The 12,333-nt window shown below is 34.8% G+C and overlaps 1 protein-coding gene across 2 annotated transcripts in view; it reads left to right on the top strand.

The window, feature by feature from the left end:
* MTMR9 (myotubularin related protein 9) overlaps positions 1-10,848 on the top strand; it is a 53,027-nt gene extending 42,179 nt beyond the window's left edge. Inside the window, exons 9-10 of one of the 2 annotated variants that reach the window (XM_072796059.1) lie at positions 602-753; positions 5,974-10,848. In XM_072796059.1, coding sequence (XP_072652160.1) covers positions 602-753; positions 5,974-6,137 — 316 coding nt within the window. In that variant the 3' untranslated portion in view covers positions 6,138-10,848. The remainder of the gene's footprint in view (positions 1-601; positions 754-5,973) is intronic. The other variant, XM_072796060.1, reaches the window with a different exon arrangement.
* The last annotated feature ends 1,485 nt before the right edge of the window (positions 10,849-12,333 follow it).

Raw genomic sequence — 12,333 nt, 5'->3', positions numbered from 1 at the left:
TTTATATCAAGATACATACTCATTTTTAATATTTGACAGTCCATCTATTTTATATTCATGTAATTTATATATTTAGTGATCTTAAATTAAAATACTGTGCCAGATACAATAAAGAACTTTTGCATATAAACATTCTGTTCTCTAGGTTAATGTTCATTTTTTTTTTTAAGATTTTTATTTATTTATTCATGAGAGACACAGAGACATAGGCAGAGGGAGAAACAGACTCCATGTAGGGAGCCTGATGTGGGACTCGATCCCGGGACCCCAGGATCACGCCATGAGCTGAAGGCAGATGCTCAACCACTGAGCCACCCAGATGTCCCTAGGTTAATATTTAATACCATACCTAAACATGACCAGATTCTGATTTTATCCTCCTGGGAGGCTTTGAAAGCCTATGAAAGTGTTTTGTTGTTATTGAGAGTTATAATGCTGGTTGAATTTTCTGACAAATATTTCTATTTCACAACATTTTATTCCCATGTTTTGTGTTCTGCCTTCTAGTATACAGAGAGAAGAAACTGTCCTCTTGGGAGGAGCATGTAATAGTGGTTGTTATCATTTAATTGCTTTAACTGCAGTTTTCTTCCTCAATTAGATGTAAGTTGAAGCTGCAGCAGAAAACGATGTCTCTGTGGTCCTGGGTTAATCGGCCCAGTGAACTGAGTAAGTTCACCAATCCTCTCTTTGAAGCCAACAATCTTGTCATCTGGCCTTCAGTTGCTCCACAGAGTCTTCAGCTATGGGAAGGTAAGCTGTGCATCCTTTGCAAACTCTTTATCCATAGTCAAGGATCCTCTCTGAACGATCTCTAAGGACCTGCTGCTATTGACATTTGAACTTGGTGAATGGACCTGACCCTCAGACCTGTGTATTACTGCTGTTTTTTTTTTTTTTCAAGGTGTAGGCATGGCTCTCTCTTTCATGTCCATTATCTAGTCATACTTCTTTTGTTCAGTCCCCATTCAGAAATTAACAGTGATTTTTCAGTGGGTACTGCTGTTTATATTGGATATTTTCCCTAGATAGGAAGATAACATTAGTGTTTTTAATCATGATTACAAATTACCAGTTTAATCATATTTAGGTATACAGTTCATTCTTGTCAATATATATCCATATCATCATGAAATGGGTCTCCAACACTTTCCATCATGCAAATCTGAAACTCTATTCCTCACTAAACAACTTCCCATCGCTCCTGATAATGGCATCCTGCTTCCTGTGTCTGAGTTTGACTACTCTAGGTACCTCATATGAATGTGTGGAATCATACAATGTTTGTCTTTTTGTGACTGACTTCTTTCACTTAACATGATGGCCTCAAGATTCATCCATACTGTAGCCTGTCAGAATGTCCTTCCTTTCTAAGGCTGAATAGTTTTCCACTGATAGACACAGGTTGCTTCCACCTTCTGGCACATAGATGCACAAATATCTCTTTAAGACCCTGCTTTTGATTCTTTTAGGTAGGTACCCAGAAGTGGAATTGCTGGATCATATGATAATTCTGTTTAATTTTTTGAGGAACCTCCATACCATTTTTTATAACAGTTGCACCATTTTACACTTCTACCAACAGTGCACAGGGTTCCAGTTTCTCTAGATCCTTGCCAACACTTGCTATTTTCAGCTCTTTCCCCCTTGGTAGTGGCCATTTTAATGAGTATGAGGGAAAATACTTTTTGTGTGAGAAAGTCAGTAGGTAGTTGGGACAGGAATAAATTGTAAGCTCCTAGGAGGTGGCTTCTGTTTCCTTTATTAAGCAACTGTTAGGATAGATTCTTCTGTTAAATGCTATTGGAGAATTAATGAACTAGTCATTCTAGTAAAGTTCTCTAAACATACATAATACCATCAGTGCAGTAATGCACATTTCTCATTATTCATGTGGAATGATAATCCATGCTTAATTTTCAAATCCATTCTAAAGAAGGTATTTAACCTACGTTAATTTTTCACACTCCTGAAATTTACTCTATAAATACCAAAGCTTGTTTTTAAAAATATAACCAAAATCTATCTAACATATATTAGCCATCCATTAAACAAAGACTACAAAATGCCATTTCTTTTTAATCATTTTGAATGTAGCAAGTACATCTATACTCATCTTTGCATTAAACAGCACAAAGCTGACACACAGGAATGCTAGCTGTTTGGTAATTAAACTGAAATACCATAAATGTCAATTAGTATATCACTTTTTAATATGTTTTGCCCACAAGGGTAATTCATGTGTAGGAAGCTGTTTGCCCTTTATATGTAAAAGGGCCTCAGATTGCTTTGCTCTCTGAGACTGAGTCTGTTTCTGTCATTTCTCTGGATGTCAGCTCACATGTCTCGTTCCTCTTGGCATATCTGCCATTTGCTGCTTCCTTCCTCCTCAGTTTATGATTCTAATCTTACCTGTTGAGGTGTCCCCAAGCTAGAATTGTGGGAAAGCAACCTCAGGTAGTCTCAAGATTCTCGGAGTCTGAGCTTTAGTACTTTGGGAATTTCGGGCTGCTCAAAAATTTTCTTTGCTAAGTTTATTGATGATTATAGACAGTCACAGGTGAGGGATAAGTGATCTCTTAAGTGAGAGATTACAAATTACCAACTTTAACCATATTTAGGTATACAGTTCATTATTGTCAAGTATATATCCATACTTTTTGTTAAAGATTTCTGGGACAATTTACCTAAAAGCGACTGTCACATTTAATAACTGAAGTGAGTGACTAGCAGCTACTTGGGAGAAAAGCCAGATTTGGAGTTGGATGGCCTGAATGATGATTTAACCAGTTTTTACCAAACCTCATTGAGAGTTTAGAGATGAAGTGTTTGGAGGAAATCTTTGTTGTTATGTGAATGAATTCCTACCATTTCATTAAGAACAGAGTTTCCATATGTGTTTAGTTCCCCACATAGAACTGGAAGAAATTTTGTGTGAGGTAAAATCTTCTCTTAGTAGGTATATGGACTATATAAGGAGACTGACTACTCTTGGACCCTTAAAATGACTCTCCTCTATTTATATTTATATCATAGTTAGCCATTAGTATTAAGTAATTCTTGCATCGAAGAACAGGATTTTAAATACAGGCTCATATCGTAGAAAACTCAAAGTTGTCTTTAAGCTGTGTCTCTATTTTCCCTTTCTGATAGAGTGGCAGTGGACATGTAGGACTCTCTAGTTTGGTTCATAGAAAGTGTTTTAAAGAATCATAAAACCTTTCTGAACTTACTGCTACTGACGTATTGCTGTCTGGAAAGTTTTTGTACCTCCTTATTTGAATATCTCTAAGCCATTATGTTGGATGATATAGTTAATGTAGATTTATGCAGACAAGAAAATGTTTCCTTTTAATCTATAATAAAAGGATAATTATTATTGGGGAAAGAAGGACTTGCCTATAGAATTGGAAGACCACCTCTTGGGACGCCTGGGTGACTCAGTGACTAAGTGCCTGCCTTTGGCCCAGGGCATGATCCTGGAGTCCCAGGATCGACTCCCACATCGGCCTCCCTACATGGAGCCTGCTTCTCCCTCTGCCTATGTCTCTGCCTCTCTGTCTCTCTCTGTGTCTGTCATGAATAAATAAATAAAATCTTAAAAAAAATAAAAATAAAAAAGGAAGACCACCTCTTAAGTTAAGAGACAGGGAGAGAGTGCACTGAAGTTTAGGCTCTTATTATTTTCTTTAATTGAAGTGTAGTTGACATGTATTAGTTTCAGGTGTACAACATAGTGATTCAATATTTTCATACATTACAAAGTGATCACCATGATAAATAAGTCTAGCTGTAGCCTGTCACCATACAAAGCTGTTACACTGTTATTAACTATGTTCTCTAAGCTATATATTGCATCCCCATGTCTTATTTATAACTGGAAGTTTGTGCTTTTTAATCCCCTTCCCTTATTTTGTCTATCATCCCATCTCCCTCCCCTCTGGCAACCATCAGATTGTTCTCTGTATCTATGAATCTATTTGTTTTTGTTTTTGTTTTAAGATTTTATTTATTTATTCATGAGAGACACAGAGAAAGAGGCAGAGACAGAGGCAGAGGGAAAAACAGGTTCCATGCAGGGAGCCTGATGGGGGACCCAATCCCCGGACTGCGGGATCACACCCTGAGCCAAAGGCAGACGCTCAACTGCTGAGCCACCCAGGCATCCCTATTTCTGTTTTCTTTTTGTTGATTTTGTTTTTATTTTTTAGATTGCACATATAAGTGAAATTATATGGTACTTATCAGTCTCCATCTGACTTAATTTCACTTGGCATAATACCCTCTGGGCCCATCTGTGTTGTTACAAATAGGAAGCTGTTCTTTTTTTATGTCTGGAAAGTCCATATATTTGTGTATATACCACATCTTCTTTATCCATTTATCTGTTGATGGACACCTAAGTGGCTTCCCTATACCTTGGCTATCATAAATAATGCTACAGTTAACATAAGAGTGCATATAACTTTTTGAATTTGTGTATTCATTTTCTTTGGATAAATACCCAGAAGTGGAAATGCTAGATCATATGGTTGTATATTTTTAATACTCTGAGGAACCTCCATACTGTCTTCCATTGTGGCTACACAATTTTGCATTCCCACCTACAGTGCATGAGAGTTCCCTTTTCTCTGCATCTTTGCCAACAGTTGTTATTTCTTGTCTTTTTGATAATAACCATTCTGACAGGTGTGAGCTAATATCACATTGTGGTATTAGCATTTCACCCTGATAGTGATGTTGAGCATCTTCAGGATTTTTTATATGTAGTATCATGTCATCTGCAAATAGTGGCAGTTTTACTTCTTTTCCTACTTGTGTGCCTTTTATTTCTTTTTCTTGTCTAATTTGGCTAGGATCTCCAGTATTGTGTTGAATAAGTGTTAGTAAGAGTAGGCTTCCCTTGTCTTGTTTGTGATAGAGAGGAAAAGCTTTCAGCTTTTCACTGTTGTGTATGATGTTAGTTATTTTGTCATACATGGGCTCTATACCCAGTTGTGACTTTTTAATCATAAATGAAGAATTTTATCAAATTTTATCAAATTTGGGATCCCTGGGTGGCGCAGCAGTTTAGTGCCTGCCTTTGGCCCGGGGCGCGATCCTGGAGACCTGGGATCGAATCCCACGTCAGGCTCCTGGTGCATGGAGCCTGCTTCTCCCTCTGCCTATGTCTCTGCCTCTCTCTCTCTCTGTGTGACTATCATAAATAAATAAAAATTTTAAAAAAATTTATCAAATTTTATCAAAATGTATCTGTTGAGATGATCACATGATTTTATCCTTTTTTTTGTTAATGTGGCATTTTGTGTTGATTCATTTGTGGGTATTGAACCATCCTGGCATCCCTAGAATAAACCCTGCTTGATCATAGTATATAATGCTTTTAATGTATCGTTGATTTCAGTTTGCTAATATTTTGTTCAGGATTTTTGTATCTATGTTCATGAGGGTTATTGGCCTATAATTTTCTTTCTTTCTGCTATTTTTGTTTGGTTTTGGTGTCCGGGTAATGCTGGTCTCATGGAGTGAGTGTGGAAGCAGTCTTTCCTTTTTAATTTTTTGCACTAGTTTGAGAAGAATAGATGTTAACTCTTCTCTAAATGTTTGGCAGAATTCACCTATGAAGGGCAGCCTGGGTGGCCCAGCGGTTTAGCACCAACTTCAGCCCAGGGCCTGATCCTGGAGTCCCGGGATCGAGTCCCACGTTGGGCTCCCTGCATGGAGCCTGCTTCTCCCTCTGCCTCTGTCTCTGCCTTTGTCTCTCTGTCTCTCTCATGAATAAATAAATAAAATATTTTAAAAATATAGTATATTTAATTATACTTTCAGTACCTCAAAATTCCTGCTTATTTCAGAGTATAATAAAACATACATGTGAATTTAAAAAATAATAATAATGCATAATGCATCAAATAATGTTAATCTATTATATGTATCTTTTTGCTTTCTATCTTCCTTTCCCGGATTCAATAGGTATTTTCCTACGTTGGAATAGATCCTCCAAGTATTTGGATGAAGCATATGAAGAAATGGTTAACATCATTGAGTATAACAAGGAATTGCAAGCAAAAGTAAATGTACTTAGGAGGCAGTTGGCAGAACTGGAAACTGAGGATGGGATGCAGGAGAGTCCCTGAAAGATCTTCCCACAATCTGTATAAATAAGGACCTTCCTGGACCTGAATCCCACCTCTCTCTCCTTTGGCCCTTCAGTTCACTTTTACACAGTAGCCTTGAACCTAAGGCTTTTAGATGTGAGAACCCTCTAATGTAGTGGATTTCTCAATACTTTATGAATGAAACTTACTGTAATTACTCGTGTTTCATGTGGCCTGTTAGGCCTCTTTACCTTGGGAGCAGAAAGGAGGTGCTAGTCATTTTATTTTATGTGAAACAGGTGACCTATTTAATGCCATTTGTGTTATATGCCATTTAATCATAAAATTTTTTTGTGTCTACTTTCCAAACAGTGCTCCAGACCAGTCAAGGATATGATTAATCTCGTTAGGGAATATTTGTTAGTTTTAAAAAAGATTAGACTTTTAAACACTCCAAATATAGAAATATTTTTCAAAACCAAAATGGTTGATAAATCAAGAATTTTGTGATTAACATGCCATTTCCAAAACTTTTGCCCTTCTCTTTAAAATAGCTTTAGATTAACAAAGCTGAATTCATTCTCATTTTGGTTGTCAAGAAAGGAAAATCTGAATATTTATTCAAGGTAAATATTTTTACAAGGGTTATAGGTATAATCCTCTGATATTTGCATTAAAAAGTAAATTTTAGCAGTAGACAGTAAAAGTATGTGCAATATAGAAATAAAGTAGGAATTTGTTACTGATATATCGTTACTGTTGCATTAGTTTTTCAGGTTTGTGACCGTACATATTAAATGTGTATCAAATGCTGGATATCCCATTAAACCATCATTTAGGATAGATGTTTATTTGTTACAATTAAGCTACAAATACGGTTTCCTTAAACCAGAAATGCACTGCCCTTGTCTTAAGTTCTTACTGCACTGTTTTATGTATGTACATGTGTTGTTTTATTGTGTTTTAAGTATTCTAAGAGTTTGCTAATAATAATAACTAAGCTTAAACCTTTCATGTTGGCTTGAGCCTTTTGAAAATTTATCTTGACTCTGCTGATTTGTTCATTATATGTTACACAAATCTTTTTGAAGTGGAGGTGAAAGTTTATGAAATGACACAGCTATGTTTTAAACTGCAGAAACAGATTGAAATGTTTCAATATTAAGACTGTATTTATGCTATGCTAGTTTATGCCTGCTACTCTTAAAGTTTGTGGTTCAGTGCTTTCTATATACATTTCTGTTTTGTGGCACTGTTCATTTTAATAAATACTACCAATTCTAGTTTTCCATTAAAAGGATAATTGAAGAGTAAACATCTAATACCATATCCACTCCCATCTGTATATAACCATTTCAGTGTAAAACACACCAAAACTGAACCCTACTTTAGAGATATGTATTGAGCTAAAAATATAATTTAAAAAAATCTAGTCTAGCATAATCTATGGCCACATTCAGATGCCTTGGAAAATACAAATACTTTCTATGTCTAGTTGCCCAAGGTTCATCTTTTTTCTATTTTCTCTGACTGGTAGCAAAAGGCTTGGACAACGACGCATATCAGAACTCTGCTTTGGTGTATTTGCCTGCCTTCTCTGAGCTCAGATTTATTCTCAACTTATTTTCCTAGCAATAGTTATGCATCTCTAGGCATTAAAGCCCTCAAAAAAAGGCTACCCTCAAAAAAAGGCTACAGAAAAGCAAAGGAGATCTTGGCTTTCAGTACCTCTGTGTTGTGTGAAATGTTTATATTAATATTTTAAAAGATGAAATACCATAGCTTTTTTTTTATCACCTCTCAAAATTGCTTGCTGCATTTGTTCATGCAGCTGATCTTTTTGTTTGCTCCCATTTTTGTCTCCAGAGTAGATATGAAGGAGCCCTTTTCTTCTCAGCGGGCCCATAAGGAAAACCACTTAGAGTTTTGTTTTGTTGTTTTTAGTGATTCTTTAGAAGTGACTCCTATTCATGACATTGATTGGCTATAGGGCTTTTGTAGGTGGGAGTTTTTATTAGGCTCAGTCATGGAGAAATTGTATGCCATCAATTTATACATGTCTTCCTGATGAACGTTTTATGTATGAGCCAGACTCCAGTAATAGCATAGTGTTTCTTTTTTTTCTTTGAGACAGCAATCTTAAGCTATTTGGACAAGTTTGTATTTTAGTACTAATTTATAATTAGGGATTGTGCAAACCTCAGTTTTGTTTATAGGTCATAAAAACAAACTTTGGTATCAGTGCATCTTCAAAGGGGACATCTAATAATGCAAATATTAGTGTTTTCCCAAACTCAAGAACTGTGTCAACAGTATCAATATAATTTAAAGAGGGATTTTAGTAATAATATGAAGTTACCTGTCACTTAGATGAGAAAACTGCATACAATGGATATACTCGTGAGAAGACCCTTGTTAAACATTAAGTTTGGGGAATTATCTTTGATAAATGTGGCTTTAAAAGCTTTGACGAAGAGAGTGGCAGCAGAATTAGTGACCAAATTGCCCCATAGGAGTCAATAATACTCAAGTGAGATATAATCACATTTATATATTTTAAGCATCTTATGAATTCATTTATAGTGAAGGCTGTTTACATTTTGGGAATGCAAAAGTAGGTCCCACAAAGAATATTTTAAAAATACAAAAGATTGCTACAGTCCTCTGTCGTCAATACGAGGATCCTTAGATTTTAAATTAACAGGTTTTTTTTTTAGAAACCACAAGAACATAGTTGGTTGATTATATTAAGATTTTGAAACTTTGGGTGGTAAGACTTTTCAGTAATTAATTGTTTGGTCAGAATTTTTCATTCTGGTTTTACTAAAAGGGAAGAAAACTTATTTCTAAGAAAAAACAGGCCTTTGAAGCAAGATTTTAAAGTGATTTTTGGGAAAACTTTGGAAGACAACAGTCATTTCAAACCCTGTAGGAGTAATTTAAAAGATTTCTTTGAACTCCAAGGCCTGATTTACAGAGCTGATATGTCATTGCTTTTCATTTTAAAGGATGAAATTTAGTGATATTTTAGTCTTTGATTCACTCAGTACTTATATTAAATTTTAAAAAATATCTGACCAGTACTTTGTTTCTTGAAGTGAAAAATAGAAGAAACATTTTACTGTATTTACAAAAAAAAAAAAAAAAAAAGGTCTGCTCAGAGATGTAACTCCTATAGTTAATCTGGTTTCAGTATTAGCTGTTTTAATTATCAGTCTTAACCAGGTCATCGGGTTCACTTTTTATTAGACCCCAACCTGAGGCAAAATTTTGGGTATTCACCCATATTCAGATTTAATGAGTAAAAACTACAAGAGGGTATCATGAGCACTCTTTATTAGAAAGTTATTTCCTGAACCAAAAAAAAGGGCAAATTTTAGAATAGTTGATCCCCTGTTCTGGCAGCTTTGAAATTTACCAGAGAATGAAGTCATTCAGTACATTTGATTCAGGTTTATTATACCTCAAGACAACATAGATTTGTTATTTATTACTCCTTAATGTTAGATCTTTTCTCCCTCTAGAGCTGATACCCTAAGTTTATTACCAAATAGTATTTTTATGTAATTCACCATCTTAACAAAAAATATTTAAAGACTGATTCCTCTATTAATATTTATTCTCAGATGATATGAAATGCTAATTTTCTTACAGTGTCAGTTTTCTGATTTTTTTTTTTTTTCTGGAGTAAACTATTTCTACCATCACTCAGTCTTTATAATCTCATGTTTACAGCATCTTCTTCCTTTATTTTTTTATTTTTTTCATCTTCTTCCTTTTAACCAAGAGCTCAGACAAGACCTTGTGAAACTGTAGGATGAGGTTTTAGAAAGTTTGAACTTCTTATCTAAATTCTCCATAAGAAAGTCCTGTTTTTGAACTCCATTGTGGGACTGTAGTTTGTACTTAATTTAGCGAAAGATAGTGGGGCTCACTGTAGACACTACATTGTCCTGAAAAATAATTCCTGATGAGAGCTTACTGACTTTTAGAACCATTCTGTTTAACCATCTGTGAGTGTACACATTAAATGTATTGGTAATTTGTAATAAAAACAAGTTGTACAACACTGCCTCTTTCTGCCCAAGACATTTTTCATTTGCTTTACTTTTAAAGTGCACATATCTTTGGAGACATGGATTACTCTACACAAATACACCGAGTTCTGTTGCCTAGAATCCTTATAGATCTATTACCATCTACACTAAAAATGTACTTGCACAATTTAGTTATATATATATATAAAAAAAGAGTATGTATTTCTTCAATAGCCAGGTATTTGGATTGTATTCTTGATATGTTTGAATGTGACTCTTGAATTCAAGTGCACTATTATTCATGTCTTACACAATAAAATTGCACTGTATGGCAAATATGTCTATAAAGTATGCTTTGCTAAAACCTCAGAGTGCTGTAATGGACAGGTTTCTATTATGTGAACTTGTCTATATATAGTCTTAGGGAAAAATTCTAAACCTTTTAAAGTCTCTGTAACATTTTAATATTATTTGTAATGTTCCCTATGTGATAAGTTCACTTTTGTCCTAAAACTGGAGTCATTCATTGTGAGTTGGCTGCTTTCTCAGGCTTGGTTTACTTAATCATGAAACAGTCTTGTCGAACATGGTACAGTTAGTATGTAAGATTTGTGTGGTGTGCTCTCTGCCTCAGAGGACTGTTGCACAAATGCTAGTGCTAAATGTGTATAGACAATGGTAATAAAATTTGAATATATTCAAATGCTGATAAATTTATAGGCTGACTTTAATTTTTTTTTAAATATCTGTGATGGTTTTGGCAGTTTATCTCAAAACTGCTATATACAGGCCTTATATTTTGAAAAAATTCAGATCCACCAAAAAGTTGCAAAACAGTACAATGACCTCCCATATACTGTTCACCTAGATTGAATAATTAACATATGTTACATTTGACTTGACACTCCTGATTGTGTATGTGTATTATTGCTAGTATTTTGCTGAAACATTTGAGGGTAAGCCACAGATACCATGATCTTTCTACATAAATATTTCAGAGGTATCTCTCAAGATTTAGGAGTATGTATTATACATTCTGTTTACTAATTTGTATTGATATGAGTAAATCAATGAGGGAAAAGGGAAAAAGCTCTCTGTTAGAATAGATAGCCAACTATGAAACATAGGAAGAATGACAAAATTAGAAAGTCACTATTTGGCAGTCACCGCAGTCATAATTGATCTAGGCAGTCATCATCTGTGGATGCTAAAACTGGCAAATGAGTCTATAAGAGAAAATATATAGTCCCAAAGTATCTTTCCATAAAATACTAGTTAGTAAAGGGGAGGATAGTAACTTGACAATGAAGGAACCAAGGAGATATCACCTTATCCTCGCATGATTAACATTACTAGTAATAGGGCATACCAACATCATGGATCATAAGTATTAAGAGCAATGCATCATTTTTGTGGCATTTTTGGATTTTGTTTTTCTAAAGATGTTATTTATTTATTAGAGCACACGAGCAACCAGGCGGGGGGCAGGAGAAGAGAGATAAGCTACCCGTTTTGTGGAATTTTTGTAAAAACAAAAACAACCTGGATCTATTTATAGGGAAGCATCAGGCCAACTTAAATTGACAGACATTCTACAACATAACTGGTCTGTATGAAGTTTATAGAAGAAAATTAAAGATAGCTTTTTGTAAGTTTGAACATATTTAAAAATTTTAGGAGCTCAAAATGAACAAAAGGCAGCAGTTAACATTCATATAAAACCGTAAAATTAAAATGAGAAAATATTTCAGTTGATGAAAATTACCCCCCAAGATGAAACATTGGACAGAAGAAAACTGACACACATTCCAAAAGGAATGAATACCTTTAAGGAAAACTTATAGATATGAGAAAACACCTCAAGTGAGAAATTTAAAAACTCAGAACAGAAATAGACCAAAAATCAAAGCAAGAAGGGAAAAAATAAGAGTTGAATGAACTCAGGAAAGAATCTGAGGAATAAAGACAAGGTCATCTTGGAGATTACAAGGTCCTTCAGAAGGAATAGGTTCAACTGAAAGTGCATGAAAGAAAATATAAAAGGCCAGAGTAAAAATCGTTAAAATAAGCAAAAGTCACAGAGAAAGAGTTCAACATAGGGGCCATGCAAAGAAGAGCCAGTGTATGAATAATTGGGAGTCCCTGAAGAAAAAAAAATAATAATGGAACATGGAACAGAACTCATATTTAAACTAATA

This window comes from Canis lupus, chromosome 24, assembly GCF_048164855.1.
Source record: "Canis lupus baileyi chromosome 24, mCanLup2.hap1, whole genome shotgun sequence".
NCBI classification, from domain to species: Eukaryota; Metazoa; Chordata; class Mammalia; order Carnivora; family Canidae; genus Canis; species Canis lupus.
Note: the sequence above shows the minus strand (reverse complement) of the source record. Positions and strands in the feature narration are given on the sequence as shown.